Source organism: Natrix helvetica (genome assembly GCF_964273705.1).
Source record: "Natrix helvetica genome assembly, chromosome: 10".
Taxonomy (NCBI): Eukaryota; Metazoa; Chordata; class Lepidosauria; order Squamata; family Natricidae; genus Natrix; species Natrix helvetica.
The window spans coordinates 838,669-858,054 of NC_138561.1; the positions used below are offsets into that span (position 1 = coordinate 838,669).

Genomic DNA, 19,386 nt, shown 5'->3' on the forward strand with positions numbered 1-19,386 from the left:
GAAGCATTCTTATTATGACTACTAGACCAAAAAATGGATAAACAATCTCAATACATAATCATACACATACTCACTGCAGCCAGGATTGCTTTCGCACAAAACTGGAAAAAAAAACAAAAACACCCTCAGATGAAACTAGAATAAGGAAAATACTCGAATGCACTGAAATAGACAATAGAACTAAAAGAAAGAGAAGAATCGGACTTCTATAAAATATGGAATAAAATGTATAAGTGGCTGAAATCAGAAGCCAAAACAGAAAATAGGGAATATAAATATATGGTGATACAAATAATGAATATTATTATAAGTGTTAATACTATGCCTGCTACATTATAGGACAAGGTTAAAGCAATAGGAAGGCAATGCAGAAGGGAGAACTATAAAAACTAAGCAGAAAGCCGATATAGAAAGCTGTAAAATTACTGTATACTGTTATGTATGTTCTGTTTTTTTTCTTCTTGTGTCTTTACTGTTTTTAAAGATTAAAACATTCAATAAAAATATTTTTTTAAAATAAAACTTCCTGCTCAAGGCTTCACATTCCATTCATTGCACAGACAAGATTAGGTTATGTGAGAAAATAGTGCTTTTTTCTTGATTTTTTCCCCTTGTTACATTCCACCTCTCATTAATTAGAGTTGCTTAAGATATGTTAGTTAAAAGAAACTCAAATGAAGCAAATCTCCTTGGTAGGTTTTTAGCTTCCATTTCACCCTCCTAATCTCTTTTAAAGACACAGTCTTTTCAAATCCAAAGCCAAAGCTTGTGTTTGAAAGGGTTTGTCACTTCTCTGCTTTCTCCTTTCTATCTCCAAATTGTTTAAAGCAAGTAGTTCTTTTTGGGCTTGTGATTTAACCCTCCATTTTCCCCTTCTTTCTTTCTTTCTTTCTTTCTTTCTTTCTTTCTTTCTTTCTTTCTTTTTTTCTTTCTGCCAAAATCTCGATCTGTCCATCGATATTATTTATACTCTCAAGGTTCTTTGCCTTTTCCAAATTCTGATTTATGTCTGTTGGTTGATTAAATCTTCTTACCAGGCTTTTCATCCCGTCTCCTACACGCTCCTACTCAGATGCTTTAGCTAGAAGTCAGCTTCTTGTGCAGCCGTGTTGCCATGCTGTCTCCCCCGATGCCGGCAAATCTCTGACCTACGAGGGACCTGTTGAACTCCTTCTGGGTCTGATGAGACGCTGCCCCTTCTTTACCCTCCCCCAAGGAGGTTCTGATCCAAAAGGATTTCAGCATTGGTTTGTCAGACAGAGTTCATGTGAGACTCTTCAGAGCCCACACCTCCCCTGTCTGTCTTGCTGAGGAACTTCCAGTCGAATTGAGAATTTTTTTAATTGTCCCTTTTCATTTCTCAGTTTGCCAGAGCTGTTTAGAGAACCTCAGCAGTTTTATGTGGTTTATGAATGCTGTCTTTGAACTCATTGTAATCATTCATGAAAGCTTTTGAAATTCTTATTTTAGCAGGTCTCTAGGCTGTCATATAACAACAATATTATTACTATGTCAAAGGCCACTGATTGCATTATCTTAGTAATTGAGATATTCTGATCAGGTACAGCATCCAGAATCTTTCTATGACTATTATTTCATAAAGAGCTAATTGTAAATTAGGTACATTTAATGCAAAATGGAGAAACAGGGCCATTAGGTTGGGTTTGCATCTGAGCGAGTTAATCCACAAGGCATCTCTTCTCTGCATCCCACCCCCCTGCTCCCCAGGCCATCTCTCTTCAGCTGCATAGGGATCTACTTGCCTGGCTTTCAATTGGTCCCCAAACCACGTCCTTTCCACCAAGTTTAGCTAAGACTGGAGAGAACCAGCAAGTAATTTTAAAGTATAAAATGAGGAGAAAAAGAATTCCAGAGCAAAAGAATAATGTTCTGAAGTGAGGAGGGTCTCTAGACAGCAGGCTATCTTACTTAAAACCAGATTACATAGAAAGCATTTTTATAAAAATTGGCCTTTAGATTCAAAGGAAAAAGTTATAGAACATGAGGGGAATTTCAAATTTCTGGCAAATTGGGACACAAGATTCATTTGGGATGCAAAGGCAAACACCTCCCTCTTCCTGGGAATACCCAGAAGTGGCAGCGATGGCCAGGATGGAGCCTTCCAAACTAGAATAAACAGCCATTTCCCGGGGCATCTTAAAATCACCTTGGCCTTCTTTTGCAGCCACATTGCAATCAGTTACTAAGATCTGATTATTAGGGGACTGGAGACTAATATATATGAAGAACGGTTGCAGGAACTGGGTATCTCTAGTTTAATGAAAAGAAGGACTAGGGGAGACATGATAGCAGTCTTCCAATATCTCAGGGGTTGCCACAAAGAAGAGGGAGTCAAACTATTCTCCAAGGCACCTGAGGACAGAACAAGAAGCAATGGGTGGAAACTAATCAAGGAAAGAAGCAACTTAGAACTGAGGAGAAACTTCCTGACAGTGAGAACAATTAATCAGTGGAACAGAAGTTGCTTCCAGAAGTTGTGAATGCCCCAACAGTGGAAGTTTTTAAGAAGATGTTGGATAGCCATTTGTCTGAAATGGTATAGGGTTCCCTGCCTAGGCAGGGGGTTGGACTAGAAGACCTCCAAGGTCCCTTCCAACTCTGCTATTGTATTATATCTGTTTCACATGTTTCAAGTGAAGAGATAAATTTAATTCAGAAATTCCCTCTCTTTCCAGGACATGAAGCTCGCGGATGCATTAATATCCACAATGATGAGAACAAAGCCTATTCTTTTGCTTTCCGGGACGCTTCCCGTTTTTCAGAGGGGCGAATCAACAGCCTGAACGTGCAGCCCATGGAAGGGGTGGTGCCACCTCATTCCAGGTGAAGGAGGGAGGGAATCGGGTGCCAAAGGCAGCAAGCAGTCCCCCAGGATGAGACTTGATGTGGCTTTGAGATAGCTTAATAGGTGTTTGTGTGGCTTATAGCAGGGATGACGAAGGGAACGCAGGATAAACTGGGACTGTTGTGGAGGGCTGAACCTATGAAACCTTCATCACCTCCAACTCCGCCGGCTGCGCCAGGTGAGAGGTGAATGCTGCTCAGGTGTAGAAAAGCACTTCCTCTCCTTGCTCTCCCTCAGCCACCAGCTGACTGAAGGAACGCCTGGCAACTGCGCAGAGTTGGACCCAACTTGGCTTCTTCTCCTGCCTTCTGTGGCCCATTTATTTACATTGGATTTCTCATTTCTGACTGACTTCGCATGCCAAATGGTCAGATGCGGCCGAGGGGGCTGTAGAGTGCCTAGTCTGGCTTGCAGGATGGATGGATGGGAGGAAGGTGGTTTAGGAGACTGACGGTGGGGGGCCTCAAATGTATCATACTCACTGCTGTCTTTAGTTCTGGTTTGGTTATTTTTTGGTCTCTTTTAAATTGATGTAGCCTCCCAGAATTGCAATTTGCAAGTTGGTGGCCATAAAAATTGATTAGTTAATCAATGTACAAATGTACAAAATGTACAAAAATAGAAATACAGGTAGTCCTTGGCTTCCAGCAGTTCATTTAGTGATTGTTCAAAGTTACAACAACATTGTGATCCCCTTTTGCGACCTTCTGACTAGCAAAGTCAAAGGGGAAGACAGTTTCACTTAACAACCGTGTTACTAATTTAATAATTGCAATGATTCTCTTAACAACTGTGACAAGAAAGGTCATAAAATGGGGCAAAATTTACTTAACAAATGTCTCACTTAGCAACAAAAATTTGGGGCTCAATTGTGATCGTAAGCCGATGAATACCTGTATGCTCTTTTTAAAAAATGTTTTACAAGGTTTTTTTGCTGAGGCCTTTCTGGTTTTCTTTTTAGGGTCCTTGGATGTAATTATTGTGCACATATTAAGTGAAATGCTTGTTCTTTCATTTCTTCAATTCTGACTTTGTCCAGAGATAAACAGCCACACTGCTATCTACAGCACATCTGGATAAGTCTGATTTTTTATTGGAAGGTGCTCAGAAACCAGAGACCAGCATTTTAAAAAGTTGCCATTTACTCATTCATTCATTCATTCATTCATTCATTCATTCATCCAATTTATATGGCTGCTTATCTCACCCTACCTGGGTTCCTAACAGTAATTAAAACAGTGTAAAAACACCAAAGAATAAAGAACCAATAGGAGGCACATCATGTGCAGCCAAAGCAGAAGCCCAGAAATCAGCCCAACCACTGCCTGGACTCTGACCTGCACCCAGACCCCAGGCCCAGATGCCCAACTCAACGCAGCAAATGTGTTTTCTCACCAGATTCCCAGTTCACATCCACTTCACACCCACCCTGGAAGGGGAAGTGAATTTTAACCTCATCTGTGATGTCAAGAAGAAAAGCCAGCCACTCTGTCTGAATGTCAAAGCCACAGGCCACACCATGAATGTCTCTGTGAAGTGTGAAGAAAGCCTCGGGGTGGTGACTGAGCTGAACCCAGAGCATCCGAAGCAGATCCACTTCCATGAGGTGAGAGAACCATGAGCAGAGCAGGGCTGGTCTGAACATACATGTGGGAAGCTTGGAGACCTTCTGCTGGCTACTAGCCCTTCTTCGGTGTGGTTCGCTTCATTGCTTCCTACTCAGCATCTTCAGTTCTGTGAGAGAAAAGGATCAGCTGCATGTCCTGGCCAATTCAATCCTCCCCCCAAAGAATCTCTTTCTTCCTCTGCCCTGTGGATTAGAAGCTTACGGTTCAGTTATTTTATAGCCATCAGTCACGGCCATCCCAAAAGGTAGCACAGAGACATCCTCTCCCCAAGGGTCTAAACACCTTGGGAGCTAAAAGTCTGTTGGGCTTTCATAATTCTTTGTTTCAGGAGCCTGAAATATTTCAGGGGCACATTTGGAATTTTATCTTTTTTTCCAAATCAATGGACAAGCCCACTGAAAGTAGGCAACCATAATTGTCCATCATTGATATTTTGTAAGAAAAAGTTATTTTTTAAAGAAAATCCGGGGCCTGAAATAATTTTTGGTAATATAGCAGTACCAGAGGCTGGCACTTAATGTTGCCGAAAATGACAGACTTTTTGTAGGTCCTTGTGTTTGTGATGGTGGTGGATGCTGAAGGAAGGTGCAATGGCTGCCTTGGGTACCACAGGGACCATTCCCTCCTTACCTTACAGAGATCTAGACCAATATCCTGAAAAGAGATTTAATTTCCTGTATGATTGTTTCTACTATTAAACCCAACTTGGTCTGGAGTCTAATTACATCCTGGGGTGTCCCCTTCCATCCTACTGGTATTGTGATGGAAGATGGGAAGGCATCCCTGTGTACTGGGGGGGGGGATGCAGATTCTGAGGGCCTCACGAAATAGGGCATTCCACAGAAACCTCCCTGGAGGGCGGAGGGCGCAGTCTGAGTTCTCGATATATGAGGGGCTGCCCTGGAATTCTCTGCACAGGAACCCCAACCCCAGACCTCCCCATGGGCTTTCCTGTGGGGCCACTCTCTCTCTGGGTGTGGAGCATCCTTCCATTCTCGGGACCCGTGTCTGGGAGCTGCTGTACCATGAAGTCTGACTAGGCACTGATGGGCAGTGAGGAAGCCCACCTGCCTTGGAAGACAAGGCAGCTGGCGGAGAAGGGAATGCAAGGCAGGGCCAGCTTTCAGGAGAAGCTGGCAGACTTGGCTTGGGATTCCAGACCTGGCTGGAGGGAGGGGAGGAGCGATTATCACCTTCTCTCCACTCTGAACAGATGCAAGTCAACGATTACACAGAGTGCAACTTCTCCATTCTCAACACCGGCAAATTCAACTTCACCTTTTCTTGGGAGTTCTGCAACGCCAAGAAGTTTTTGCAGTTTTTTGCCCTCTCCCCAGAGAGTGGCACTGTGGAGGCTGGAGAACGGATGGAGGTCATGCTCTCCTTCCACCCGCTGAAGGCCTTCACCTTAAAGGACATGGAACTCAAGCTGCAGGTAGGAACCCGGGGGCCCTGTTTGCCCATTGCTGTACCATGAAGCCCTGGATGTCTAGCACCAGTTCCAGGCAGGGGAACCTGGCCCAAGGAGGAAGGAAGCCCTCTCAGCAGCAGGAGTACAGCCATTTATGCTCTTAGATCTAACTTTGCTGCTGAATGACCAGGTCACAGGACTCTTATGGGGAAAAGAGGAGCAGAAAGGAGCAGGGTACATTTGCTGCCTTGTGTTATATATGAAAAAGAAGAAGGTAGAAAAATATGGGAGGGGGGGGGCGACCCTGGCTGAAGTCTCTTTCTGGAGAAACTGTATCTAGACACAGTCCCATTTATTCAGCCCCATTGGTCTTTAACGAGACTTGCTCCCATCTAGCTCCAGCTGTTTTTTAAAAATATATTTAATATATTCCTATTCTGCAAGTTATTGCATTCAAAGGGAACTTATTAGCAGTTTACATCAACGTAACAATTACGCCCTTTATATGCTCACTTATATTTATGGACATACTGGGTCCCTCTGTGATTTTGGGATACCAAGAAGATGCCATGGAGAAAAAGTGGCATATAAAGTAATAATGCTCTGTTTGACTGCAACAACTATGAAATAAATGAGCTTTTGGCGGTCTCCGGGCTAGTTTCCTGCAGCAAAACCCCATGAATGGCTCTGTTGTTTGTGGTGTTGCAGTGGCCAAGCTTTGCAGCAAGTCTGCATCTCTTTAAAGAATCAGGCAGCCACAGTCGGCTGCTCTTTCTTCAGATGCCCCCAATGTCCCACTCATGGATGGGACATTTTCTGCACATGTTCGAGAAACACCCCATCATTTGGGAAACCTTAGATTCCGGGATATCAACCATTGATCTGAGGGTGACTTTATCTTTTTAACAAAGAAGTGATGGGGACAACTGGCTCAGAAATAACTGATCTAAAACTTATCAGGTGAACTTTAAATCACATACTTCTTGGTTTACCCAGAGATCAAACTTTCTCACAACATTATACACGTTAATAGGCTTGCAAGGATATCTGATCATTCTTAATAAAAGCCTTTCCTTTTATGTTTCTAGTGTTGCTAGCCTCACCATGTACGGTAGTAAGTATTTTGTTGTTCAATTTCTCTATGTGTATTGTTATTACCGTATTTTTCGGTGTATAAGATGCACCTTTTCACCCCTAAAAGAGCGTGGAAAAGTTGGTGTGTCCTATACACTGAATACAGCCATTTTTGGCCTCCCGAAGCCCTGTCTCCACATCCCATTTTTGTGAAAAACAGGCGAAAAACGAGCCATTTTTCGCAATATTTGAGGCGTTTTTTTCCCTTCCTCCAGCCCCCAGAAGCACTCTGCAGGCTTCAGCAGGGCTGGGGAAAAACACCTCCGTTTTTATGAAAAATGGTCAAAAAATGGGCCGTTTTTCTCTTCCCCCAGCCCTGCTGAAGCCTGTAGGGTGCTTCTGGGAGAAGGCAAAACCTTTTTTTTCTTACTTACCTCTTCAAAATCTTGGTGCGTCTTATAGTCCCAAAAACACAGTAAATACAACATGTTGAATTAATCGATGTAATTTAGGGCAGAATAATCCATCAGCAAAGGAAGTATTTGTGTAAATTGTTAGGGATGGTAAAATAAATGATAAAGCCTCTTTGAGAAGAAGGCCAGGCCCTCTGCTCTGCTGAGACGTGTCTTCCTTCTTTCATAGATAAGTCATGGCCCCACATTTACCTGTGTGTTGCAAGGCTCAGTGTTGGCTCCCAGCATCCATTTCTCACCCCTCAGAGTGGACTTTGGCAACTGTTTTATCTACCAAGCTGGGATGCCCATTTCCAAGAGAATCCTGGTGATCACTAATAAAGACAGCAGGAAAGCCAGGTGAGCTCCAGCCTCTTGAGGTGAGAACTGGTAGGATGGAGCAGTGGGTTGTTGAGGGAGGAGGATGCACATCAAGGATGAACTCGGAACTCCCTCCCATCTGTCTGTCCATCGACATTCCCAAACAAGCACAAAATGGTTTTATTGCAAAGGATTACAAAGCTAATGTATTAAAAGTTCTCCACGTAACAACACCCAGAAGTCCCCCCGTCCCAAGGTTTCTCCCCTTTGAGGCTCTTATTTCCCAAATGGCACCTCGGGGCCCAAATCCAGTGGTTGCACTGGCTTCAGCCCTTGCCTCATAAGAGCCCCGGAGGTGCCAGGAACTTGCAAGACTGGAAGGTGCTGGATTCAAAACCAGCAGACTCGTCTTTCCAGTCTCAACCCCTTTCTCCTCTTGGAATCAGCCAATTTGGGGAGGGGTCAGTGAGATTTTGAAGTCTTTTATAAAGCAGAACAAATCACTTCTGGGGGAATAAACTTAATTTTAACACACATGGGATTAAGTGCTGGTTTATTTACATTTGTTAGTTTTGGAAACTGATGGCAACACAAGGAAGTTGTGTGTTCCCAATTAACTCTCCTCTTCTCATCTCTTCAAAGTGTGGAGTGCTTGTTCACCAACACAGCCTACCTTGAGATCGGTTTCCGTTCTGAAGCTCTAAATCCCGGAGAAAAGGTGGAGATTCCCATCAGCTTCTATCCCCGAGAAGCCGTTTCCTACCATGAAATCGTCACCTTTGAAATAAACGGGATCTTACAGCGGACTGTAGAGATCTTTGGGAAAGGCATTGAGATGAAGGTGAGATTAGGCAGGCTTCTAGAAGAAGAAGAGAGAGAGAGAGAGAGAGGGACAACCTGGTCACCTGCTGCTCAGGGTGTCTCTTCTGTGGGCGAGGGGTTTCTGAATGGAAAGCAAGGACTTCCTGCTCCTCACCCCCACTGTGGTCACCAAAAGATAAGGTGTGTGCGCGTGCGCGCTAAATGGTCCTGATCTTCTATGCACACAACTGAAAAGAGCATTCACATTCATGATTTGAAAGTGGAGGTTGAAATTAGGAGATTTGGGACTTCTGAAGAAGTTTGCAGCTGTCTCTAATCTGGCCAGCCCCAAAGCACCAACATTTGGGCCTAGGAAGCTTTTTCAGAGCATTGCTGATATTGTGCTATGATGTTTCAAAAAAAAAAGGAAGGAAGGAAGGAAAGAAAGAAAGATAGATCAAATCAGTACATCAGGACCCCACCCTGACTGCAACAGGCAGGGGCCCAGGGCAGGACCCCTTTGAGCTCCTCCCTCCCTGGTTCAACCCTCTGATCTCCTCCCCCTTCTTTCTCCCCCCTCCCCCAATTCATTCCACTTATTCTCTTCCTTAGTCCTGTCTGTTTCATACCCATAGATAGACGTTGTGGAGCCTCCCCAGAAAGTGCTGAAATTCGGAGCTATCCCTCCAGGGCACATTGTGAAGAAAGGAGTCACACTAATGAACAACAGTGTTATCTTCGTCACATTCAGCCTAAGTTTTGTGGCTTCCATCCCGGAGTTGCAGGAAGCAAAGGTAGGACTTGTCCCTTCTGAGAAGGGGCGCAGGAGGGCCTCAGCAGGGTAAGTGGCCGGTGGGCACTCCTGCCCCAGGGGATTCAAGGGGCTCCTCCTGCCCTCCAACTTCAGACATGGCCGGGAAACAGAGGCTCCTGGGTGAAGGGTGTCATATGGCAGGGAGCACAGGACTTCCTGGAGCCTGGGTTGTCCCCTCCTTTCAAGCCACGGCAGGGAAGGGGCTTCCCATTTGGGTGGCCAACAAGAGAGAGTGCCCAGGGGCAGAGCTGAAGACAAAGAGGCACAGGGTGTGGGTGCGCCCAGCTGGGGAAGCAGTGGCCAAGTTACTAGTGCAGCTTGATTGAAGCAGCTTCCTGAGAAACCTGGGCTGCCCTGCTTGACTTTGGTGGAAGTGAGGGTGGGCATTCCACGGGGTAAAAATCTGCATGTAAAATTCCACTTTCTGTGGGGCAAAGAGGGGGAGCAGAATGCTGGGTGAGCAGTGCACACTGGGCCTCCTGGTCTCTGGGGCATCAGCAGAGCCCAAACACGGAAGCCAGTCCATGCATCTGGAGGAAGACCAGCTATGTCTCCCCAATGAAAACATCTCTCCAGTTGAGCCTCTGCCTGTCCTGCTGGTCGCAAGATTGGCCAGTTGGGACTCTTTGCAGGAGAGGAGCATCCCACATCAGGTAGGACTTTTCCACTGGGTGTCTTTGGACAGGTGCTCACTATGTCTCCCAGTGGTGAAATTACCTTGAAGCCCCGGGGGGGCACCTGCCACGTGGAGGTGACATTCAGTCCGAAGAGCCGCATCCTGCCCTTCTCCGAGGAGGTTCTGCTCGAATGCCAGGGGGTCCTGTACTCCCTCTTCATCGTGCAAGGCTGCTGCCAGGGCATTGAAGTCCACCTGGACCAGGATCACATCCCCTTTGGAGCTGTGGTGCTACGGAGCCAGGCTTCTCGGCGCATCGTGATGCAGAACTCCGGAGACCTCGGAGTGGGGTAAGCCCCCCAGCCCTATCAGGGGGCTTCTTCACTGGCTCTTGGCCCCTTCTGGCCTGGAATGGGACGTTCAGCCACCCGCCTCAGCCAATTCACAGCCAGCTTTCCTCTTCTGCTGGCCCTACCCTGGCTCTTCTCCACGGCCAATGGGCTACTGGCCCTCTGCCCTTTGCCCCTTTGTTTTGACTGCAAAGTCCCAGTTAACTATTCTCCCCTCCGTGTCTCCTCTTCTGCTTTATGGCAACCTTGAAGCCACAAAAACAGCCTCAGCCAGGTTCACTTCTGGCCTGTTTTCCAGCAGAGGGATCAAACTGGCCTCACAGCTCACCTCTCCCAGACCCTTCCCCCTTCTCCCCTTTGTTCAGGCCAGTCTGGTTTCAGTGCTCTGTTTCCTGTTGGACCCCTACAATGCGGGGGCTCCACCGGGCGAAATGGGTCCAAGTGATTTTTGATTTCTCCACCAAGTTGGCTCCCTCTCGCCTCCCAATGATCTCCTTCCTAAGCCACTCTAGGCCTCATGTTTCCTTCCTTCACTCTACCCGCTTTGTAATGTAGTTGAATTGTCCCCAGGGTTGGAGGAAACTCCGTCTCTCCCCCACCCTCCCTACCCGGCTGCCTTTCCGCCTCTGGTTCAGAGTATTTTGGAGACTGAAGTGTGACTAGCTGTCTCTGAAGGCCAGTGGCTTGTAATCAGCTATGGAGGGTCAGGGAGGAGGCAAATGGGAGGCAGGTTTGCACGCACGTGGGTGGGTTTCGTTCCATGCAGCTCCATGCCCTCAACAGAGAGGACTGAAAGAGAGCTGTAACCCATTTTGCAACAGCCAGGTGGGAGGAGAGTCTCCATACTCCACACACAGACACACAGACACACACACACACACACACCTACCTATATAAACACTGCATTGTTTTAATTCACTTAAGGACACATGGCCCTCCTCCACACACAATTTCCATTCTTCCGCTGGGAAAGCAACTGGCCACAACACCCATCACCCCTAACGGCTGCGCTGGATTGGGTCCCCCCCCAATGTTTGGTGTCACATTGGAGCTGGCTGAGTTGCAAGCAAAGCTGTCCCTGCGAACCCACTAGAGGCGCCCTTCTACTGGTACCCCCCCCCAACATTCACTCGCCTGCCTGGCTTCCCCCCTCCCCTCCCTTCCAAATGGTGTCTTGGCAAATGGGCAGGGACAAAGGGCTGGAGCGGAGGGCCAGGGACCCATTGGCCACGGAGAATGGCTGGGGGAGGGCCAGAAAAGGAGGAAAGCTGGCTGTGAATTGAATGAGGCAGGTGGCTGGGGGCAAAGGGGGTGCAGCCATGGGTCGGGCCTAGATGTCCTAGACTTTCTAGGCCAATGCAGGACTCCCCAACATGAAAGAGCAAAGCAAAATACCCAGCCAAGGCAGCTTTTCTGCAGATTGGGATGAGGCCCTGGCAGGTGGGTTGACAATGTTAATGAATCTTTTAAGGATGGTGTGTTGCTATCATCATGTTATACGATGCAGACAATAAGCTTTATCTTAAGACCAGGTTGGGATTCTAATTTGTGTGCTAGTTATTGGCCTATTTTATTAATTAATGTGTGAACATTAAGATCTCAACCACCATACTGGCTAGATGTTTGCAGACGTTCTTACCAAGTATAATTCAATATTCCCAATCAGGGTTTATCAAAATAATCAAGAATCAGATGATTTATCATTATTGATTGCTATATTGGTATTTTGGTATGGACTCATAGCAGGTCCCACCTCCCCCCCCCCTGCACCTGATGCTGAGAGTAGCTTCACAGCAGCAAACAAATTTAAGAATGAATGAATGAATGAATGAATGAATGAATGAATGAAGAAAGGAAGGAAGGAAGGAAGGAAGGAAGGAAGGAAGGAAGGAAGGAAGGAAGGAAGGAAGGAAGGAAGGAAATAAGCGTCTTATAAGTCACCAGAACCAGAGATTTAGTCTTCTGAGCTTTCATGCTGGAACCCATCCTTGGGGAAGCTCCCTGAGAATGGGCTCCATCACAAGTCCAAAAGCTCAGAGTGATCGACACAGATTGGATCCTGCAAAGATTGGAAATATCCAAGGATGGAATGAACTCCTCCACACTCGATCAATGTGTATCATTAAATGCAAGAAAGGCCTTTGATTTGGTTCAAAATATGCCAGAGGTGGATTTCTTCTGTGGATTAGGACTTAGTCCTTGCAACCTGCACCAGAACAATAACAGAATGATTTCGACTTTTGAGTTGCGACGTGACACTCAGCAGGCTGCCAGTTTCACCCTTACTATTTAATTTTATCTGTGAATCTTTGGCTATGATGCTAGGGCATTTGTTGAATATTAAAGGATTATTTTGCAAATATAAATTCTTTCTGTAGTGTAGGTTGAAGGTATTTGGCAATTTTGGAGTACCCCTAACTGTCTGCCTAAGTTAGTGATATCTACTGGTGATGCTAAATATTTGGGACTTTATATAGATTGGCCAAAAATACTTCTAGATATGTAGAAATAAATATTTTGAAGCTTTAAGGAAATAATGAATTGTATGGGTAAAATTACTTGCTCAAGTTCTATCATATTGTAGGATAAAATTAATATTAAAACAAATATTGTCCATTGCAAATAATGGGTTCACTTAATGACCACTATGCTTGATGATTGCCATATTTCCTTAATGACTGCTGCAAAAAAGGTTGTAAAAATGAGTGAGGTCACACGGTGAACCACATTATGGCCATCAGGATTTACAGCTGTAATTGCCAGGCTTAATTAGTCAAGGACCTATAGATAGCAGATTCAAAAAGAGCTAGATAGGTTTGAGTCAAGGGCTAAAAGAGCAAATTTTTCTTGGAGTGCAAGAGACCATATGAGGAAGTAATTGCTCCATTCTTTTCTGTCAGCCAGCCAGCCAGCCACTATTCAGAGTCCTGGGTATGGCATTTCCAAAAGACCAATGGAGCTGCTACTTCAGTAGATTATGGTGGTGAAGGATATGGAAACCAGGCTTTACGAGAAAAGAGCTGTAGGTCCTTAATCCTACAGATGATCGTTCAGCTCTTGTGGAGAAATCACCACTTCACGTGGCAACCTCTTCCATTAGCTAACAGCTCCTATTAACGAAATGGTGGGACAGGATCATTAAAGAAAGGATGCCTGGCCCAGGAGCCTTCCTAGCAGCAGAAGCCCAAACTGCAGCAACCTCCACTCATGGGTCCAGTTCATAGGACCAACGAGGGGGGACCAAGAGCACTGTGACTGGGGCTCTTGTTCTACCCTGCCCCTGCCAGCTGACCTTTCCTCTTGCATGAGGTCTTGAGGTCTTTCAATGGCTGTCCACGCAAACTTTGGGTTAGGAGGAGCTCTTTCATGAAGTTTTAAACACTATTTTCCTGAACATTTGGAGAGGCTCAGCTTTTAGCTAGGGGATTGGATGGCTTCTGGCGTGTTATTTGATTGATTGTCGATTTGGAGTGTGTAAATGTGAGCCTTCGGAGGTTTCTGATTGGGGTGGTGATACTTAAAAGGAAGAGACACACGCTCAATTTTAACAAATGGAAACCGCAAGCCTTACATCATCCTAATACAAGTTGCCTGCTAGGCAAGCTGTCATTTCTACTCAAGCTATTTTATTCTAGAGCCTTGCACAGCAGGTGCTGGAGCCTGACAGAATTCAGTTAATCTCAAACAAGTTGCCCCATCAGAGCCCAACAATGCTTTTGCAAGAAGTCACCAGAAATCCCTGCTTTGCCAGAGTGGGAAATCTTGGTAGAGGGCAAATCTCTTCTACAGGACCGTGGCATTGCTAGGAGCCTTTCTCTTGTAGCTTTCTCAGCATCTGCCCTCTGATGCCACTTACTCCCCCCCTTGGCCTGTTCCTGAGACTTGCTGGCATTTTGCAGTCCATGGGGGGTGGGGGTGAAGAAGGCAGAGGAAGCTGGCTGGCTGAGGAATTCCGGGAGTCGAAGTCATAAAGTTGCCAAGTTTGGAGACCCCTGTCGTAAGCCATCCAGTTTCTTGAATGTGCACAACGCCTGAGGGGAACCATTTTCCTTTTCTTTCAAAGCTTCCGATGGGATGCCAAACGCTTCAGACCAGACTTCTCCATCAAACCGACAGAAGGTTACATTTCTCCAGGAACAAGTGTCCCCTTTGAAGTGACCTTCCACCCTTGTGAGCAGAGTCAGGACATCTGCTACGAAAACCTCCCATGTCACATCCAAGGCGGAGAACCCGTGAAGCTCACACTGAGTGGATTGTGCGTGAGCGTCCCGCCTGTCAAAGAGGTGACTGGTGGGGCACCTTGAGCTGGGAACACCTGGGCAAGAGTAAGAATGGTCCAAATCCAGTCTAAGGTGCAAATGGGCCACTTCTGGCACTCAAATGTAATGTAAGTTGTTACAGGAACCTTGGCAAAAGGAGCCATCAGAACAGAGATTAAAACAGAGATGGTTGCTCTCCATCTACTCAGTCTCTGATGCAGCCTCTTCAAAGTCAGAGAGCCACCCCATAGCCTATCTACATTCCTCCAGAGATTGTTTAAAAACACCTATAAGGCTCTAGTGCAGAGATGGGAAGGGCGGTGGTCTCTCTGGATCACTCAGGCTCTTTTCTTGATCTCTTCAAGGGGTGGGGGGGCTCTCCATCCTTCTCTTATTTTGGGCCAATGATTTGTCTGGTGAGGTTTTCAAGGAAGGAAAGGTCTGCACTTCTTAGCAAACCATCCATATGTTACGTCCCCCAACAGTGGAGTGAATGAAGAGAAGTGATTCTTCCTTGTAAATAAAATATTTTTAGCGCTCATCTTTTAGTAAAAATTATCTAAAAAGGTGTTACAGTCTCCTCCTGATTTTTGACTATCATAAACTAACATGGCTCCTGCACAATTTCTTACAGGTGGTGAATTTCATGTGCCAGGTGCGTGGAAAGCAGACACAGACCATCATGCTATCCAACAAGACTAACCAACCGTGGATGTTGCGACCCATTATTGAGGGAGAGCAGTGGAAAGGGCCAGAGTACGTCCGGGTGGAAGCCCACCAGCAGAACAAGCCCTACGAAGTCACATACAGGCCTCTGGCTATGAATGTAGAAAACAGGAAGGACCAGGTATCCCAGAGACAAACAGCAAAAGGAGGGGAAAGATGGGGAGCGGGGAGGCTCAGAAGCTGAGCTGGATGAGGGTTGTTGTATACAGAGATCCTTGCATTTCTTTGTACATTCAGTTGCCATTAGATACACTGCCCACAAAAGCCTGGGGGCTATTCAACCCTGTTCCTTTTGTGCATGGACCCCATCCAAGCTAATTCTGTAATTCTGTGGTTGCTGCTACTACAGATGCTTCTTGTTCACCAGCAGCATTTTTGGACTTTATTTTTGTTGTGGTTCTTCAGTGCTGCTCAAGGTAGCTTGGATGGAAAGTTCATACCTCTTTCAATAGAGGGTGAACCATAATAAGCTAAGAATTAACATGCAAAAAAGGCCATCTGTAGCAAAGGTAAAGAGGCTGAATCCAGGGCAGAGAACTTTCATGGGTGGGCCCCACAACAGCCCTTGGGAGGGAAGGGGTTCCTGGCCCTTCTTGGGCTATCTCCCAAACTCTCCGTAGCAGAAGGCCTGCGGTGTCTTGTTCAGTTAGACTAGCTTCTCTTTGGAGGTCCCAGTGCTCTGATTTATCCTTAGCTACCTAATAGTGTTTAAAGCAGTGGACGTGGATAGCTGCTTATGAGCAGGATCACCCAAAGTTTTCTTCTGTCTGGCCCTAGGTCCACCGCCCTTGTCCTGGAGCTTAATTGAGTCAACTGTTTGCAAAAGGAGCACATCACAGCTGCCCATCACAGGGGAAGAAAGCTTGTCTTAGCTAGTTTGACTCTTCAGAACTCTTGCAAAAGCGGGTTGAGAAAGATTGTTCTCCTAACACTCTCCCGAGTAGCCTCAATCATGGGAGATGTGACCATCTCAGTTGGGGATGGCTTGGAACAGTGAAGAAATGTTGTCTTAAATGCTCCTCTTTTCTCCAGGGCTCCGTCTTCTTCCCCCTCCCAGATGGAACAGGACTGCTTTACCTCCTACAAGGCACTGCTGAGCCTCCCAAAACAGCTGGGAACATCATGAGGGAAATTCCGTGCAAAACATCCTACACGGAGCTGCTTCCTATCACCAACTGGTTGAACAAGCTGCAAAGGCAAATGTGAAAAAAGGGCTGGGCAGGGCTGCCAATTTCACTCCAGGCAGTAGAGGAAGACCTAAGACAAAGGGGCGGGGGGGAGAGAAGAGCCTGCAATCACACAGGAGCCCACAGGCTTCAATGGGTGATAGAGTTTGCACCCCCAATTTTCCTTTGGTTGTTTGAGGCCCCCATTGTTTTCTCCAGCCATTGATCCGAGGTTCTACCAAAGGAGAGCAGTGTTTGTTGCCTTGAGTTATTTGTAAAAATAATGGGGGGGGGGGGGTCTAAATAAAACCAACCAGTCCCTAAAAGCACTAAAGTTAGCTTGTCTTATCTTGCCTGCTCTTGGAGGCTTCTGTGCCTCTTTGCAGAGAAAAGTGAAGCACCGTCAGAATAGAAAAAGCTTTCCTGAGTGTCGATGGGTATGAATGCCTGGCTGGGTCAGAACCCATTCATGGGGAGTGTAATTGTTCATTGAACTGGACTGGAAACAGATAATCCCAAAAGCAAATCTCTCCTTGCTAACATTTCTTTGGAAGGAAGGTTACATCATAACAACTCCAGCCCTCCTTTCAAATTCTGTATGGCATCACTAGGATCTTTTCTCTCTTGTGAAAGCAGGGGCAGTCTACGCTGCACTGGCAACTTCTGTTAGACTTCTTCCACACAGCAAGAAGCTAAGCCGACCATTCCTGCTGCAGAGGGTTCCATTTTGGCTAGAATGTTCCTTTGCGATTTAACAAGAATGTTATTGTTATTACTATTTATAGTTGGAAGGTGGTAGTGAATGTTGTAAATGGCGACCATGTGTCTACAGGACACTGCAATTATTAAGCGCAAGCCAGTTGCCAAGGGCCCAGTTCACAATCCCATGACCACAGGGGTCCCGGGAGAGCTGGAACTTTGAGGACCATTGTGCCAACCTATCTATGAATGGTCACCGAGGGAGTGGTTGTTAAACAAGGCCTGCATGTTCCTGGGTAGTTCAAAGGCAGTTGAGGGAACATGGAGTCAATTTGTGTGCAGGGAGAAAATTCTGCTTCTGTCATCCAGGGTCCACGGTTACATTCTGAGCCTAATGTTGCAATTGAGACATATTTTTTTAAACTAGGTTTCTAATTATTGTAACTATCTGCATCAAAATAATTCTGCTTTTTCTTTGTTAATTGCCTTGAGCACCATTTTTGGCAGAAGGTTGGGGGATAAATTAGAGAACTGGATCTATTAATCCATCTGAAAACTGAAAAACTGGCAATGCTACAGAAGGGTAGCTGTGGTTATTTTTATTTAGTAGAAAAAACACAGGGGTAAAAAACTGGATGGGGTTAATCTTAGGCTGGGAAACTGAATGTCTCCCTCTTCTGACTAGGTTTCGGGTAACAGTTGACATGATAAAGCCAGAAAAACTGGAAGTCACAACCGCCCTGAAAACTCTGGACTATATTGAAGTGCCAGCCTCCACCAAGAAGGACCACAAGCTCACCTTCTTCTCTTACAAAGAGGGCATGTACACCGCCAAGGTAAAGAGCCCCACTTGTGTCTCTCTCACCCGGGCAGCTTCTCAGGCTTTTTCTTGACCCGGAGCAGCTCTTTGCTTGTCCTGCTGAACCTTTGGCACAATCTGATTCAGAAACTTAAGTACAATGTTCTGGTGACAATTATTTGGTCATTGCTTTTCACAAGAATATGCATCAGCCGAGAAGAAATGTCCTGCCTTTTACCCCCTTTCCCCCCCCCCCCCATAGCCTGACCAAGCAGGACTGCTGAGAGAGTAGACCTTAGAATTGTTTCAGGGATGCTCCCTCCCTTCCACTCAAAGGCCTCTCAGTAGCAGCCATGCAGGAGGGCCAGCATGGATGCCAGAGGTCTTTCATCTTCAATCTGGCCGGTCTTGCATGGCCTCCAACAGGACGACTAGGGCTGCTTGATTAGATCATTCTCAAGACTCTCCTGTCGTTTCAGATCACCTTCCGCAATGAGGCCACCCAGGAATTCTTATTCTATCTGATCACATTTAAGGCCACCCCATGTGGCCCACTAGGCACCCTCGAGTTGACCACAGCTGTCCGGCAAAGCACCTCCTCCTCAGTCAAGGTGGAAAACCCGCTGCACTACCAGGTGTCCTTCAATACGGACTGCAAGGTGCCAGACATCAACCTGCCTCCTCAGTTCACGGTCCCTGCTCAGTCTGAGGTACAAGTGTGTCTCGGTAACCTGCCAGGCTCCCGAGTTCAGCAGACCTTTAGCACCTTTTACTTGGCCTTCCTGCTTGCCTTTCCTTTCCATTCTTTGAGAAACCTGAGCTTCCTTTCCTTTCCTGGCTTTTGTTTGATCCTTTCTTCCACCTCTTGCAGTGATATCATAGAAGCCTTACCCCTGAAGGAGGCCATATAGTATGCCCCCTTCCCAATAATGTGCCATTATTGGATACAACAATCCTGGACAATTTGAGAGGGTGATCAAGCAATGGCCCAGAGGAAAGAGATTATCTGGAGCCATTCCAATTGGGTATCAGGCCAGCGTATAGTACAGAGACAGCACTGGTGATCTTTGGCAGTGTCCCAATAGTCCAATCTTTCCTTGAAAATGTTTGTTGTTCCTTATACATATATTGAAAGAAACTTTTTTGCATTTGTTGCATGTCTTAGTCCATTCTGAATCTTAAGCCTTCCTGACTGCTTCCTTGCAGATTCAGGCTATGTGCTGATATTCAGTTCTAGTTATCTTTCCTTTTTTTATAGTTGTCCTTTTGTCTCTGTCAGAGTAGCAGCTTTTACTACCACCAGTCAGAGTACTCTGCAAGGGAGTGGGGAATGTGGTGGTTCTCCTCCATTCCATGTGGGCGCTCCAAGGCCCACAGGACAGGTGGAGAGAGGCGGACTCCATC

The 19,386-nt window shown here is 46.1% G+C and overlaps 1 protein-coding gene across 1 annotated transcript in view; it reads left to right on the forward strand.

The window, feature by feature from the left end:
• HYDIN (HYDIN axonemal central pair apparatus protein) overlaps positions 1–19,386 on the forward strand; it is a 325,008-nt gene that overhangs the window by 304,020 nt on the left and 1,602 nt on the right. The window contains exons 73-84 of the mRNA XM_081963626.1: positions 2,697–2,844; positions 4,265–4,472; positions 5,708–5,929; positions 7,622–7,791; positions 8,395–8,593; positions 9,189–9,347; positions 10,053–10,333; positions 14,397–14,616; positions 15,227–15,439; positions 16,351–16,514; positions 17,869–18,019; positions 18,462–18,692. Of these exons, the coding sequence (XP_081819752.1) occupies positions 2,697–2,844; positions 4,265–4,472; positions 5,708–5,929; positions 7,622–7,791; positions 8,395–8,593; positions 9,189–9,347; positions 10,053–10,333; positions 14,397–14,616; positions 15,227–15,439; positions 16,351–16,514; positions 17,869–18,019; positions 18,462–18,692 (2,366 nt within the window). The remainder of the gene's footprint in view (positions 1–2,696; positions 2,845–4,264; positions 4,473–5,707; positions 5,930–7,621; positions 7,792–8,394; positions 8,594–9,188; positions 9,348–10,052; positions 10,334–14,396; positions 14,617–15,226; positions 15,440–16,350; positions 16,515–17,868; positions 18,020–18,461; positions 18,693–19,386) is intronic.